General features: G+C 53.0%; 1 protein-coding gene across 2 annotated transcripts in view; it reads left to right on the top strand.

Annotated features, from left to right (window-relative positions):
- The window catches only part of Scnn1b (sodium channel epithelial 1 subunit beta), a 56703-nt gene extending 41325 nt beyond the window's left edge, over positions 1-15378 (top strand). For both annotated transcript variants that reach the window (XM_021640634.2, XM_021640635.2), the window contains exons 5-13: positions 6496-6599; positions 8631-8794; positions 9034-9141; positions 11186-11303; positions 12216-12291; positions 12379-12436; positions 13155-13216; positions 14374-14449; positions 14539-15378. In XM_021640634.2, the coding sequence (XP_021496309.1) occupies positions 6496-6599; positions 8631-8794; positions 9034-9141; positions 11186-11303; positions 12216-12291; positions 12379-12436; positions 13155-13216; positions 14374-14449; positions 14539-14919 (1147 nt within the window). In that variant the 3' untranslated portion in view covers positions 14920-15378. The remainder of the gene's footprint in view (positions 1-6495; positions 6600-8630; positions 8795-9033; positions 9142-11185; positions 11304-12215; positions 12292-12378; positions 12437-13154; positions 13217-14373; positions 14450-14538) is intronic.
- Positions 15379-15981: the final 603 nt, after the last annotated feature.

The raw sequence follows: 15981 nt of genomic DNA, 5'->3' as shown, positions 1-15981 counted from the left end.
GTAATGGGGTAACGTTTACTGGACCTTTCATGGGCCAAACTCTATTCTGAGCACTTTTCATACACGACATTATAATTCATCATGGCAACAAGCCTAAGAAAGGGTGCTATTCTTCCTACTTCCCCCAGAGAGATTAAGTCACACCACTCGTGAGTGGCAGAGCCAGAGACCTCTTCATTCATAGAAGATGGAGGTCAAGCGTGGTGTCCGATGCCAGTAGGCCCAGCAGGTGAGACAGGTGGAGCAGGAGTTCAAGGCTGTTGGCTAGGTGAGACTCTGGAAAGAAAGAGAGAGACGGGGTGGGGACAGGAGGATAAGGGAGGGGAGAGGGAGAGAATAGGGAAGAAAGAAAACAGAAGCATCTGTCATCACTGCTCCCTACCCACTTCTTTCAAATCTCCTGAGCCAAGCCTCTGGGCAAAAGGGGCCACCCAGCCACCTTGCCACAAAATTGTAGTCAGCCCATATCTGGGCTGTCCCTTCCTCCTGCCCGCCACCGTTGGGTAGCAGCTTCCTGAGTAGAGAGGAGTGGGACTTTGCTCCTTCGCCATGCTGGGCTCCTGAAACCTCATCCCTGCCTCCTCACCCTCTAGTTCTGTCCCCTCTCTTGGTTGTATGAATGCTCCTCAAAGGAGAGACCCAGTGCTGGGAGCATGCATCACAGCTGCACCCTGCCATCCAGCTGCCTAGAGTTGAACCCCAGCCAGCGTCCTGTTTGTTCAGACACACCACTTAGCTTCTCTCTCTCTATCTCTGTCTTTCTGACTCTGTCTCTCTCTCTCATACACACACTCATACACACATACCATATATACACATGCACACACATATACACATATACTACACACACACATATATCACACACACACACACACACACACACACGCATACACACCCACAGCCAAAAACAGCACACAGGACTATCTTTGACCCCCTGGCCAGTAGACTTTCCTTAGCATCTGTCTTGCAACTGTAAAGGGTCAAAGGGAAGAAAATAAGTGTGATGTAGGTCAGGGGCAGAGCGCTTGCCTAGCCTGTAAGCGTCCTGAGCCAGATCCCAGCTCTACGAAAGCAAACAGCAAAGGATACAAACCAGGACACCCCTAGGGAGAAAACAACATGCTTTGTAGTGGTTTCATCCATTTCCCCAGTGACATCCTCCTGTCGAGGAGTCCATCCAGGAGGACAGGGGGTCTTGAACACGCAGCCTCCTCGGTGAGATGATTCTCAGACTTCTCTGTTGGGGATGACCTTGCAGGCTTCAGAGCACTGGCTGGATGTCTCATGGGAAGCCCTTGATGTCTGTGAGAGTACCTGTATGATCTTAGCAGGGGTCCTGGGCTCGGGGAAGCATGCCCCAGAGGCCAGCTGACACCTGTAAGAAATCACAGCTGGTGGAGCGCGGTGGCCAGGCTCAGGGCCAGCACCCATGACATCATCATCCTCGCTTTTTTGAGTATCACCTTCCCTTGCTATGGAAGTGACATGATGGAATGGGCACGTGGTCACATGATACAGGGGCGTGGGCAAGTAGACCCATGGATGCTAGGGATCGAAACTCCTGGGTGCTCGCCTTCGTCCTCATGCTTTGGCAGCTTGTGCTTTTCTCGTTTTCCCCTCCTCTGGCCAACTCCCTCCCCCTCCCTCCCCTTCTAGATATCTTGCTCAGTCTGGTATGGAACCGCTAAGCTCAGGTCTCCAGAGTATCTGGCACCACTCGTGAGCACGAGTGTCCCTGGCTATCTCCCAGTCACCTCTGAAGGCTTGCTGGCCCTGGCCTACATCTGTGGCTCCTGTCCCAGAAGACGTTTACAGAGGGAACCCTTGCTCTGGAACCAGAGGCTCTTGGAGCTGGGCACAGCCTCTCTGGGTGACAGGCATTACCAACAAATGACTAGCTGGCACAGATGGCAACCTGGGCTGCAGCCCGAGTTGGGGACTGGCCACACCCTGGCAGCCTCCTTGCTCCCTTCTGGGCTGCATCTGCCCAAGACGGTCACTTGGGAACACTGTGTCCTCACGGCCTGGGGTGAGGTCTCTCCCGTCAGAACAGGGCCTGGCTGCAGCCTGTTCGCTCTGCTCTCTTCCTGTGGTCCCAGCTATGGCCCACACAGTACCTAGACCCTGTGGTGCCTTCCCACCTGGGACACTCCAAGTCTCCTCTCAGGCCCAACCTTGGCCAAGCTACCTTCCCTGACCCGCCCCTCACCCCCAGTTTATCTCTCCAATGTCCTTATCACATGTTACAGTTTATTCAACAAATATTTACCAAATGTCTGTGCGCTGCTACATTGTATGCCAAACCCTGGAAACAGAGGCATGAGCAGCACCGGCCAAGGTGCCTTTCACGCCATGGAATGCGAGGTATCTCACCTTCAGCCCAGTCCTGGAAGGTGGTGGCTGCTGCTTTCGCCCTTGGGATGTGCTAACAGATGCGGAGAACGAAAGCTCAGAGACATTAAGGAACATCTTCGAGCTCACTGGGCTAGGAAAGGACAGAGCCAGAAGTCAGTTCGGGGCAGGCTACTCCGAGCCAGTGTTCTTGACCTCTGGGCAGTCATCTTGCTGCCATCCAAGGTCATGGCTCTCCTTGGGCTCACAGCAGGAGAAGCAGATAGGCAAACCCCACTGGGGTAGGGGGTGTCATCCATCCCTAACTCCTCGCCATAGTCAGCTGGTTCCATCCCTTTGCCTGGGGTAGGGTGGAGACTGAGGAGGTCTCGGAGGAAAAGGCACTGAAGGAAACAGAAGAACCAGCTATTTGATGGGCTGGAGAGAGAACGTTCTAGGCACAAGCAGCAGGTGCACAGAGGGCTGTGTGTGCAGCCATCTTGGAGCGCTGCTGAATGAGTGGGAGTTGCCAAGCTAAAGAAGCCTGTGAGCAGCGAGGCTCCTCTAGAGGGTCTGAGAGGGGTGTGCCCTGCCTCATTCACAGATGGTACAGTGGCCCTGAGGCTGCACACACAACAGAACGGAAGGAGCAAAGGTGGGAACGGGTCCTCTGAGAGGACTCTGGCAGAAAGTGACTATTGAAGAGCAGAGGCGAGGACAGGGCTTCTGCGGAGATTCTGGCATGGGATGACGGTCAGAGAACAAGGGGAACAGGGGCCCCGGGGAGCTTGGGCCAGAGGCTGAGCCTTAGGCATAGAAGCGGACAAGGCTGATGATCTGAGCTCAATGTCTCAGACCCACAGGATGGAAATGACCTCTGTAAGTTGTCTTCTGGCCCCTCCATGCATGCCTCCTCTCGATAAATAAGTGAGTCTATTTTACAAAGTGGGCAGGCTGGAGCCATGTTTGAGGACAGATGAGACATGGACCTATCCTTTGCCTATGCTGTGGCGAAAGCTGCGCTGAGCAGCCCCATCCCATTTTCCTTGCTGCTCCAGCCCGGTGTCCACCTCTAGAAATGTCTGTAGAGCCAAGAAAAGCCAATTATTATTCATCCCGCTTATACCATTAGGTAAACCAAAGCCCAAGTTTGAGCAGCACAGCCCCATCCGAGAGTGGCAAGGAAACCCAGGGAAAGCACCCAGGGGTAGGATTTCTGTACCTGCACTGGGCCACCTCAGGCTACTCACAGCCCAGGGGCTGAGATGAGAGCAGGGTTTCCTTATGAGAGAAAGGGGAGAATATCCTCCGTTATCCTAGGACCAAATGAGATGATGCACACGGAAATATCACAGGCTTGGCTGTGGAAATCGCTCGACACACATCACAGAATGTGAGGTTTAAGATTCGGAGCATCCGTTGATATCTAAACCTCTCACATTTGGTAGATTTACCCTGTTGCTTCTTGTTTTTAATAAACATAAAAGAAAGGTATAGATACATAGGCCGCGGCTGCCTCTGCTTAGGGGATTCTTTCGTTTTATTTTCTTATTTTTACTTTTAAAACATTTGCTACATTTGTTTGTTTGTGGGAGGCACGTGCCACAGCCCACATGTGAAGAGAGCAACTTGGGGAAGCCAGTTCTCTCTCTCTCTCCACAGTGTGGGTTGTGGAGACTGAAGTCAGGAGGTCAGCCTTATCAGCCGCTCCTTCTGGGGCCATGAGGACATCTGCATCGCGCGCCCACATCTCTACCTTCCAAAATATTCATCTGTTCTTCATTCGGAAACCTCACTTCTACCTTTTGTCCTTAGACTGGTTGGTTGGTTTGTTTGTTTTGTTCTTTGAAACAAGGTCTCACCACCTAGCCCAGGCTGGTCTCAAACTCGAGGCTCTCCTTCTCGGCCTCCTGAGTGGTTGGACAGGCGTGTACCAGCAGCCAGGAGAGCCCTGCTTTCCAGCTTTATGTGAAGTGTCTAACAAACTGTCCTGAGCTGCCTCTGCCCTGCTATGCTGCACAACAGCTGCCCTCCCTCCTGCTGAGGGGTGCTTTTCCTGTACTCACCCCACTCTGCGCTTGCCAGCCTCTGGAGACATGTCTCCCACCCTCCCTCTGTGCCTGTCCCCAGCCCTCAGCAACAGCACTATTCCTCCTTTCCAGCCCTTCGCCCATCTAAGAAATCCGCTTTTCAGCTGGTACCCACGCAGGGAGCTTGCAGAGTCTGATCTCACACACTGTGGCTTTTGGGCTTCTGTTCATCTACAGGCGGCTTCCTTTCCTCTCACACAATTTACTTACTGAAGGGATGAACACTGTCAAAGGCCCCCACTGTCTGCATTCCTCCAGCCCCCAGCTCTTGCTAACGGTAAAGACTGTCCTCTGTGAGCTGGCTTTTGGACAAGGCTACCTCATCTTCAGTTAGTAGCTGGGTCACACTAGAACAGTATTTTAACTTGATTTTGTTGTTATTTGTGTGTGCATGAACATCGCGTGCATGGTTGCTGTGGTATGTCCATGGCTGTCAGAGGATAGCTTTGGGGACATGGTTTTCTCCTTTCCACCACGGGTCGGGGGAAATCAGTTTCAGGCTGTGTGGTGTGGGCTTTTCTGTTTAGACCAAGAGACACAGTCAAAAGAGACCTAGAGGGCTTGCTAGCCAAATACAATCAAACAACTATTACAATTATTTTGGTCTTGACTTAGATGTGTTTACAGTTAAAATATATTTAATATCTGTGAGACAAATGGAAATTGGAACTGCATATTTCATCAATAGCATTGAGAGATTTTGCTGATAGTTTTGAACATGGCAACAGCACCATTTTAGAGAGCACTTACCTTTAGAGGGATACAGGAAGCCTTCACAAAGCCAGGCAGAATTGTGCAGCCTGGAACCAGAGAAGAGACAGAGGCTGAGGTTCCCCAGTCTCAAAGCCAGCCTGGGCTGCACAGTGAGACTTATCAAAGCCAAAAGCAGAAGGCCACCTCAGGACAATCCTTTTGAAGGTGCAATGACTGAGGCGGGTACTGGGGAACATTTCTTTCTCACAAGCCACAAAAGTTGGGTAGAATCTTTCAGAGCACCTCTGTGATAGGCTCCTGTCCAGTTCCATGTTTTCTCCCTCTTCTGATGGCCATCTCATTTGCCTTTCTAAGTAAGGACTGATCATCTTACCTAGGGTCCTCCTTCTTGATTAGCTTCTTTAGGTGAACAGATTTTAGTATGTTATATTATATTATATGTCTGATATCCACTTCTAAGTGAGTGTGTATCATGTGTGTCTTACTGCTTCTGGGATACCTCACTCAGGATGATCTTTTCTTGTTCCCACCATTTGCCTGCAAATTTCATGATTTCATTGTATCGAAGCAGATGCTGAGACTCATAGCCAAACTTTGGGCAGAGTGCAGAAATCTTATGAAAGAAGGGGGAGATGAAAGACCTGGAGGGGAGAGGAGTGCCACAAGGAGAGCAACAGAACCAAAAAATCTGGGCACAGGGGTCTTTTCTGAGACTGATACTCCAGCCAAGGACCATGCATGGAGATAACCTAGAAACCCTGCACAGATGTAGCCCATGACAGCTCAGTGTCTAAGTGGATTCCCTATTAAGGAGAACAGGGGTTGTCTCTGACATGAACTCAGAGGCTGGCTCTTTGATCACCTCCCCCTGAGTGGGGGAGCAGCCTTACTGGGCCACAGAGGAAGCCAGTCCTGATGAGACCTGAAAAGCTAGGGTCATATGAAAGGGGAGGAGGACCTCCCCTATCAGTTGCCTAGGGGAGGGGCATGGGAGGAGATGAGGGAGGGAGAGTGGAATTGGGGAGAACCAGGGAAGGGGGTTACAGCTGGGATATAAAGTGAATAAATTGTAATAAATTTAAAAATTAATATTTTAAAAAGCCACAAAAGCTAAACCAGCCCTAGCCAGGAAAGACTCCCTCCTTTCCTCCTCACAGCCTTCCAGCAGTCTCCCTGCTGGCTTCCACAGGAGGATGGACCAGAAGAGGAGAGCTTAACCTTTCCTTTCTGCTGCCTCTCTGAAGTGTAGGAAAGGCAGCAGCTGCCCACTCCCCTCCTGAGCAGAGCAGGACAGTGCCCTGGGGGGAGCCCTCTGCCCAGGAGAAGCTCCCCCCAACCCAGCCTATGCTGTTTCTTTCAGGAACTTCACTCGTATTTTCTACCCTGATTATGGCAACTGTTACATCTTCAACTGGGGCATGACAGAGAAGGCGCTTCCTTCCACCAACCCTGGGTCTGAATTCGGTGAGTTTCGGTTTGCCAAGGAGCAGATCTGTGACATGCTACCGCATGAGGCTGAAAGCTGTGGGACCGAGGGTTAGCCAAAGGTCAGCGTGGAGACCCTGTGAACCAGGGGAGGCTGAAGTCTCCACCAATCCTCAGCTGTGTGCCAAGAAAAGCCTAGCAGGTGCCATCTCAGTGACCTCCTCCCCAGTGCCGAGAACCCTGGCACGGAAGGCTGGCTGCTTCCACAGGGGGATGGACAGGAAGGAAAGACCTATGACTTAGCTTCTGCAGCAGCAGCCCACTCTCTTCAGCAGATTAGGACAGTGCTCTGGGGAGCCCTCTGCCTGGGGTTAGGTTAGGGTTAGGGGTTAGAGTTAGGTTAGGGGTTATGGTTAGAGCTGGGTTTTATGGGTTAGGGCTAGGGGTTATAGTTAGAGTTAGGTTAAGGGTTAGGCTTGGAAGGAGGCTGGTGTTCCAATTTTGCTGTTGAATACTGTGATGGAACACAGCTCAAGGCTATGACAGTATTCTCAAGGCCTCAGTTTCTCCCTCAGGAGCACAGTACATGGTAACTAAGAAGGGCACACCACATCATTCAGCTCCTATCACATAACATTGTGTTGGAGACCACCTCATCCGAACGGGAAACAAGGGCTACCCAGTGTGTTTGAGGAACGCTGAGAAGCTCTTGAACAATTGCTCAGGGCACAGACCACAGGGCACAGAGTAGCCCAACATAGGCAAAGAGTGAAGAACAGAGAGGCAGTGCAACATGGCTGGGGACAGATGGCCATTCCACTGCCCTGTCCTCCAGGAGAAGGCTGGTAAGAGTTGGCTGTGGTACACAGCTGTAATCCCAACACTTGGGTGGCTGAAGTGAGATGATCACTTGGCTAGCCTCAACTACAAAGTGAGACCTCAGAGAGACAGAGACAAACACCCAAACATCCACATTTGGGGGGGGGGGGGTGGTAGCAGACAGTCTCAGGCTGTGGCACTCCTAGCCGTCAAAAGGCAGAACGGCCTTCCTTGGCTGTCATGGCTACTGGCCAAGAGGGGGCCGTGGAGCTGACTGCTTTCATCCAGCCCTTGTTAGTGAAAACAGTTGACAAACGGCTGGGCTATTCCCTTGAGAGACGCATCATTACAATAAGGAGCCGGTGGGCCTCGTTAGAACTGCAGCAAACCCTCTTCCTCCCAGTGTGACCTTAAAGAGGTCCCGTTACCTCCTCATGCATCAGTTTGCTTGCCTGTAAAACGGGCATACTTATAGTACCTCATGGGTTTTTGTGAGCATCCAATAGAATGGGTTATAATAAAACACTTTATAGCCAGGTATGGTGACATAAGCCTGTAAGCTCAGCAATCAAGAGGCAGAGACAGGAAGATCACCAGTTTGAGGCCAGCCTCGGCTACAGAGCCGGATCCTGTCTTAAATAAATAAGCACCTCACCAGCACACAGTGCTCAGCCCTGCTCAGTGAGTGATGGCTCCAGTTGTCTCAGGCAGAGATGGGCACCCAAGTGCCCCAAACTCGGGGCTGGGTGTAGTGGAGCAAGCCTTTGCCTCCCAACCAGGCAGCCTATCGGGGAAGAAGACTGATAATGAGGATGCAGGTATTGGGCAGGAACGTTCCAGACGGAGGAGAGGGCACACGGGGCCTCTTGAGGCTTTGGACAGTCAGGGAAGCTGCAAGAGGAAGTGATACTGGCTGCAGCCTGAAGAAAGAGTGGGATGTTCCAGAAGAAAGGGGAGGGCGTGAACAGCATTCCAGAGCAAGGGAAAAGCTTTAGAGGCACAGCAGGAAGGGAGCAACGTCACTGGAACGGACTGAATGAGGTCACATGTCGAGTGGGCTGGGCTGGGCTGGGCAGCGTGGGTGGGCAGGGTGTGCTATGAAGGCGACAGGTGGGGCTCATGAGCCCAGGAGACCATTATGGGCCCCAGGGCATTCCTTGGCTGAGCAAGGCTTGAACACGTGCGTGGACGGTCTCCCTTCCGTCCTGGGGATGTACAAGCTCAACAGTCCTCTCGGTCCTACCCCAACAGGTCTCAAGTTAATCCTGGACATCGGCCAGGAGGACTACGTCCCCTTCCTGGCGTCCACAGCAGGGGCCAGGCTGCTGCTCCATGAGCAGAGGACGTATCCCTTCATTAGAGAAGAGGGCATCTACGCCATGGCAGGAACAGAGACGTCCATCGGGGTGCTGGTGGTAAAGACAGGGTCCCCAAGGCAGCCTGAGCGGGAGGGATAAGGAGAGGGATATCCAGACTGTCCTCCAACACCCGAAAGTAGCAGCCATGACACCCCACCCCACCCGCCCAGCCTCGGGCATGCGCTAGACACGCCGAGTCCTCTGGCGCCCCCTCTGGCGCTTTCTGGGTCTTGGAACTCCCATCGCTCTGCAGCATCTAGTTGGCTCCACAGAGAAGGGGCCACCTCTCTCCACAGGACAAGCTGCAGCGCAAGGGGGAGCCCTACAGTCCCTGCACCATGAACGGCTCCGACGTTGCCATTCGGAACCTCTACAGCGGCTACAACACTACCTACTCCATCCAGGTGGGAAGGCTGTGCCGGCTTGGCGACCTCGGGGCCCTGTCCCCTTTACCTCCGCTCTCTACGGGAGCTGGACTGGCTCTGGCAAATCTTTTCTTTTTATCTATTTACTTATTTGAGACAGGGTTTCCCTGTCTAGGCTAGCCCAGGCTAGCCTGAAGTTCACAATCCTCTTTCCTTAGCTTTTTCAGTAGTGGGATTATAGGCACGCGGCGCCAGGCGGATATGGCTGGATCTTTGTAAATAGCTCAGGGGCCACGGTGCTGCAAAGACAAGGGTCCTGGGTTCTCACCCCTGGCCCAGGGCTAGCCACTCTTACATCCCTTCAGCGGGTGCCCCTAGTGGGACACTCAGGATGGAATTGTCATTGTGTGTGAGATCCGGTGATGATCTGTGTGTATTTCCTCCTCCGGGCCCCTCTGCTGATCAGCATGCCAACAGCAGCAGCATTTATGAATGTACTAACAGCAGCTGGTTGGCCATGTGCTTAGAAAGCAATTTACATGTGTTACATCCTCCAGGCGCCCCTAGGTGCACATGGCTTTACTGGCTCTTGTGTAGGAATGAGAAAAACTGCATCTTACAGTTAAACCTGAGAAACCTCATCAGTTAACCTCAGAAAGCCAGGCAGCTGCCCTCAAGCTTTCTTGCTGTAGCTGGGAACTTTTCTCTTGTCCTGATCTCTGAGGTCAATCTGTAACCTTCCCTCTATAGCCTTGGGACAAGAGAAGGAATCCTGAATAAGGGACCAAATGGATAGCTTGCTAACTTATTGCACCAGCCCAGCCTACCTGGGAGGATAAGGATGGGCACCTCTGCAGCCTGCGTAGGAATGGACAGACAGAGCAGCGCAGCGAGGCAGGGAACACGGACCAGGAGGACCAGCTACATTCCCGGGAAACTTTGGTGCCTGCTATTTCAGGGCAAGAGTAGAAACCTAGATTCTGTCAGATGTTCTTCCTACTGCTACTTCCTTCCAGGAGATGCTTGGGTTGCCCACCTTCAGGCACGGGTTCAGGGAGCACATCTGCTTTCCGGATGAGATAATGGGGTTGGCGTGAGCCACTCGCCTGAACCAGAGCCACTCTAACTTGATGCTTTTTCTGATCCCTGCTGTCTCCCCTTGACAACACATCTGAATAAGCTACCTAACACCCTCTCCTGGCAGTAGGGACCTTAGGGGTCCCTTGGGGGGGGTGGGAAGAGGTCAGATGCATTGTTCTGGAAGAGGGGGCCAGGAGAGAGGGAAGGAGCAGGCAGAGGCAAGAGGAGCAGGGATGCGTTAGAGGCAGGAGGCCATAGCAGCGAACACTTAAGACATACACAGGAAGGAGGGAATGGGTGTGATCACTAAGCGCCTGACACTGCACTGAGTCCTCCAACCTTGGAAGGCAGGTGTGACTAGAATCCTGTTTCCCCGTGAGTAAACTGAGGCTCACAAGTTAATCATTTGCTTCAGGAGACATAGCTGGTCTGTGAGTGAACTGGAACCAGGTTAGAATGACCTAAACACCGTGGACATTGGGGCCTTGAAAGTATCCTCACTACATCCAGTGCTCAGGGCTGGGGACTCTTGTGTCTCCTCTACTCCATCTCCCCTCAGATCTATCCAGGTCACCCCTCTGCCTCCCTTGGGTAATCCCCCACTTCCCTCAAGCCATAAGAAAGCAGGTCTGGGCCAGCTTGCCTGCCATCTCTCTCTGTCTCTGTGCACAGACCTCAGAAAAGTGCTAGCACTTCACTGAAGGAGCTTTTAGTTCATTCTTTTGGAGTCAGGCTACTCCTGATAGTGCCATCTCGGGGCTGCTGGGATCTGGCCTGTTCAGGGCCCAAGAAGCTGCTGTTGGGGTCCACTGGGCAAGAACAGCTGTGGCCTGACTCACAGAGCCTGTAGCTGCAGCTGTCTGCCCACCACAGGTTCCTAGCCAAAAGGCCACGCCTTCTAGCCCCCAGCTCTTTGACCTGGCTGTAACTTCTCTGGGCTCCTTCTTCCTGATGCTGGAGTGGAACCATCCCACCATGTCTGAAATCTGTTCTGCACCCCCAGGCTTGTCTTCACTCTTGTTTCCAAGACCACATGATCCGTAACTGCAGCTGTGGCCACTACTTGTACCCACTGCCTGTTGGGGAGAAATACTGCAACAACAGGGACTTTCCAGACTGGGGTGAGTAGAGCAGGGAAGACTGACATGAGTAAGGGGAAAGCCTCTAGCCAAGGAGGCCTCTTCTCCGTCCTGGGGGCTCCTCCCCACCCCTTCAAAAAAAACCTTCCTCCCCATATTGATTCCACGAAGTACAGGCTTGAGACACATAGGTGTGGGGACAAACTGTCCTTCGAGGCATGTGTGTGCTTTGTACATCCTTGCACAGACATGAGCTAGGGAATGGATGGAGCTGCTGGAGAGTGTGTGGTATGTATATACCCCTCTTCAGATGCACACAGGAAAGGCATGGCTGTGTCTCCATGCACAGAACGCTGTGTCACTGCAGTACCGTGTGCGCTCGTGAGCAGACACCTTGCTTCCGGGGTTTGCCTGTGTGAATGTGCACACAAAACCACGGATCTAACCTCACACATGAAGGGAACCGGGCTGGAAGAGACACTGGAGAAGCTGCCAGGGTAATGGTGGCTTTATCACAGGACAAATCCCCCCTCCCCCAATGGGTTCCCAGAGAGATGGAGCCTGAGACTGAGGGTTCGGGGGTAGTGGAGTCTGTCCAAGGATGCACTTAGCAGTCATGGGTTCTACCACCAATACAATATGCGAATGAATAAACACACATACATACATGGCTTGTTTGTTTGTTTCTGGTCACTCGTCCTTCTGTACACAACCCCTTGAAAGCATCTTCTGGGTAAGGATGAGGAGGGACAAAGCAGACACTCTCACCAGCTGAGCGGTATATCTAGGATGTTCAGGGATAGCATCCCATACTGGGCTGGGGTATGGCGCAATGATTTTAGTGACGGGGGACTTGGATTGAGTCTCCCTCGGGGTGACCTAGGAGGAGAGCGGAAGCTCCGTGGGGGAGGAAGGACCCTCCTGGCTCCTGACCATCCCCTCTCTCCCATACAGCCTACTGCTACCTAAGCCTACAGATGAGTGTGGCCCAGAGAGAGACCTGCCTCAGCATGTGCAAGGAATCCTGCAAGTGAGTGTGGCCCAGGGGACCTGCAGGTGCTGGTGAGGAGGGCACAGGTCTATTGGGATAGAAACAAGGCTGGCTTCTCTCTTCCAGTGACACCCAGTACAAGATGACCATCTCCATGGCTGACTGGCCTTCCGAGGCCTCTGAGGTGAGATGTTGGAAGGCCTCTCTCCTGTTCTCCTCTCTTTGGGCTGAGAACAAGTCTGGGGCTTTAGAGGGGGTCTTTTTCTCTCCTCCTCCTCCATTCTTTCCCTATCCCCTTCCACCCATTTCTACATCCCTTCCTCCCTCTGTCGCCCCTTCTTTCCACTCCATCAATACTGTCCTAAGCACCATGCCAGGCACAGGTGTGGTCTTCCCTTTACCAAGCCCACAGCCCAGTCAGTGAGAGACAACATACACACAAAAGTAAGATCCATTCATCGTCGTGGCTGTGGGGGACAGAAACAATGGGAGTAAAGAGCAAGGGAAAACCCTTCAGAGAACAGGTCTGAAGGCCTCTCTAAGGACATGCAAGCCATAGCCAGAGGCAGAGCTGGCCCAGGCAGGACAGGGAGGCTTCTTGGCAGAAGAAAGAGCAAGTGCTCTGGCCAGAAGGGAAATGAGAGTGAGACAGTATGTGCCAGGAGACAAGACAGCTGGAGAGCTGAGGCACCCCCGCCTGACAACATCCAGGCTTTTCTTCTGCTCTCAGCTCAAGACTCAGGCTCCTGGGAGGTGCACGGCTGCTCTTTGCCCTGGCCATGAGCAACAGAGGCTATGTCGTGTGTGTGCACGTGTGTGTGTGTGTGTGCGTGTGTGTGTGTGTGTGTGTGTGTGTGCGTGCACGCACGTTCCCTTCTTTCAGCTGCTTTCTTGGGTTCTAGGATTGGATCTTACATGTCCTGTCTCAGGAACGAGACCAGAGCACAAATATCACCGTGAGCAGGTAAGGCTGGAGTGTGGCCAGGGCTGGTGAAGGCAGAAAGGGGGGAACCGGGGACCTGGGCAGGGTTTGCACATGGAACAGCTTCCCAATTTCCTTCTTCTATTCAAATCCAGTTTAGCCTGGAGGAGGAGGGGTGGAGAGGCTAAGAGAGGAAAAAAGGCAGCTGAGGACTCAGTGTCTAATGGAGGGTCCCCATTTTCCATGTGTCAGCACATCTCCATAACTCCATCTTCCATTCATATATATATATATATATATATATATATATATATATATATATATATATATAGTGTGTGTGGTATGCACACACATCATGGTGTGCATGCAAAGGTCAGAGACAACTTTGTTGGAGTCCCTTCTCTCCGTCCACCTTTATATGGGTTTGTGACACTGACTCGGGCCATCAGGCTTGTGTGGGAAGCACTTTGCATGCTGAGCTGTCTCGCCAGCTCCCATCCTTCCATTTTTCACCATCCACCCATCCACCCACCTTCCCTCCATCATTCAACACAGGACAGGCAAGTCCTACACCCCCAGGAACCTTAAGCGGAGATGCAAAGAAGGGCGTTCCAGCCAGGGGGGTCTCCCTTAGGAACAGAGAGAAGCTGCAGTGTATCGGAGAGACAAGGGGGTCTGTAAATAGTTGACAGTTGAGGAGTTGGAGCTACCCAAGGGAAAGATGGAGTTTGGGAAAGGCCTGGAGAAAGGAGATGGCCCAGGCTTTCCAGGGGCTCCCAGTGTAATGAGGAGCCCTTCCTCTGCCACCCTCTGGGCCTCAGGTGCCCTGGCCTGAGGCTGCCATACTTCTTGGGTGTGTGGCATATAGGCAGGGCTACCCTAGGCCCAGAGAAGGGCTGCAGAGGGACCTTTGGGACCATTAGGCCAGAAGGCCCTTTAGGAAAATGGCCGACATGGGGATGGAGAAGAGATCCACAGGTCAGGTGCTGAGCACAGATGTCCGTCATGTCTCAGAGGCCCACAGCAAGTGGCAAGGGCAGTAATTCCAGGTCTGGTTTGAATCTCCCCACTCCTGGGAGCGACTCAGACTGGAGGTGGGCAGGGTGCCCTGGAGCACCCTTCCCACGGGGGACTGTGTGTACACCCATCCTGGGAGGGAGGGTGGGCCATGTCCCAGCCTGCCTTGCTGCTTCCTGCAGGAAGGGTGTGGTCAAGCTCAACATCTACTTCCAAGAGTTCAACTACCGCACCATTGAAGAATCGCCGGCTAACAATGTGAGTGTGAGGGTGCCTGGGTCCCTTGGTGGGAATCAGGGCCCCAAAAGCCTGGCAGGCCTGGGCCCTCACTTCCCTGTTTCCTACAGATCGTGTGGCTGCTCTCTAACCTGGGCGGCCAGTTTGGCTTCTGGATGGGGGGCTCGGTGCTGTGCCTCATTGAGTTTGGGGAAATCATTATCGACTTCATTTGGATCACCATCATCAAGCTGGTGGCCTCCTGCAAAGGCCTGCGCGGCAGGCGCCCTCGAGCATCATACACCGGCCCGCCACCCACCGTGGCTGAGCTGGTGGAGGCCCACACCAACTTCGGCTTCCAGCCTGACACAACCAGCCACAGTCCCCATGCCGAGGTCTACCCTGACCAGCAGACCGTGCCCATTCCGGGCACCCCGCCTCCCAACTATGACTCCCTGAGGCTGCAGCCGCTGGACACCTTGGAATCGGACAGTGAAGTTGAGGCCATCTAGATGCCGACCTCCACCCCCCACCCAGCAGATGGTGAACTTGAAACTGAAGTCACAACCGTTGCCAGGGCCTCATTTTACTAGGCCTTGTCTAAAGAGCCAGGTGCACAGGTGACCAAGCCAGGGCCCATGTGCCTCTGGCCAGTCCCAGGCTGAGTGTACATAGGGTCAAGACGCTGGTGCCAGAATACTGAACTTGCCTGGCTCCTGCCCACACTTCCCACAGCTTTTGCCCTGTCGTCTTTTGGCCTGATAGATGGGCTCCAGAGACCCCTGGAGCCCCTCTCTCGGTGACAGGCCACTTCCCTCTCAGTCCTCACCACTTCAGTGTCCCAGACCAGTGACCTTGCCCTAGTCAGCATGGCTGACCTCTGTTAACAGATTTTGGGAGGGGACATGAGGTAAGAAGGCTTGCCAGGGGAACGCATGCTGTGTTTGGAAAAATAAAGAGAGGAAACACTGGATGGAGATTTGTTCTTTATCCCAAGAGTTAGCTGGAGCGTCCTGGAGCATGCCTGGGGCATGGGAAGGGCAAGCTGGCTGCTTTGAGAGCCAAGAGCTTTCGGGCAGGCCAGAAATCCTAGGCCAGCTTGGGAATCATGCACTTCCTCCCAAGTTGTCCACAAGCATTGGCCTGTGGCCCTCAGCAATGTCACCCAATTATTTCTTTAGGTTGCACAGTCAAACCGACTTCAGCAAAACCAGTCATGGGGATGGAGGACAGAGTCTTTAATCACAGGCACAAAGATCCAAGTTCAAGACCAGCTTGGACTATACAGTGAGACCATCTCAAACTAAACCACACAAACAAACAAACAAAGAACCCACAAAACAAATAGATGTTCTCAAGCATCCCAAATGATTCAGTCTCTGCTTCTGGAGCCTCTGGGGTCTCTCTTTATGCTGGCCCCAGGATGACACTCATTGGTCCCTCACTGGGTCATATGCCCATCTCAGAGCCAATCAGCATGGTTGGTGAGCTGCATAAACTGCTCAGAGAGGCATACCCAATTCTATCTGCCCAGACCTAAAGCCACCGTAGCACCCAGCAAACTGCAGAGGCTG

The sequence above is a fragment of the Meriones unguiculatus genome, chromosome 14 (genome assembly GCF_030254825.1).
Source record: "Meriones unguiculatus strain TT.TT164.6M chromosome 14, Bangor_MerUng_6.1, whole genome shotgun sequence".
In the NCBI taxonomy this organism is placed as follows: domain Eukaryota; kingdom Metazoa; phylum Chordata; class Mammalia; order Rodentia; family Muridae; genus Meriones; species Meriones unguiculatus.
This window is presented reverse-complemented; position numbering and strand designations above follow the sequence as displayed.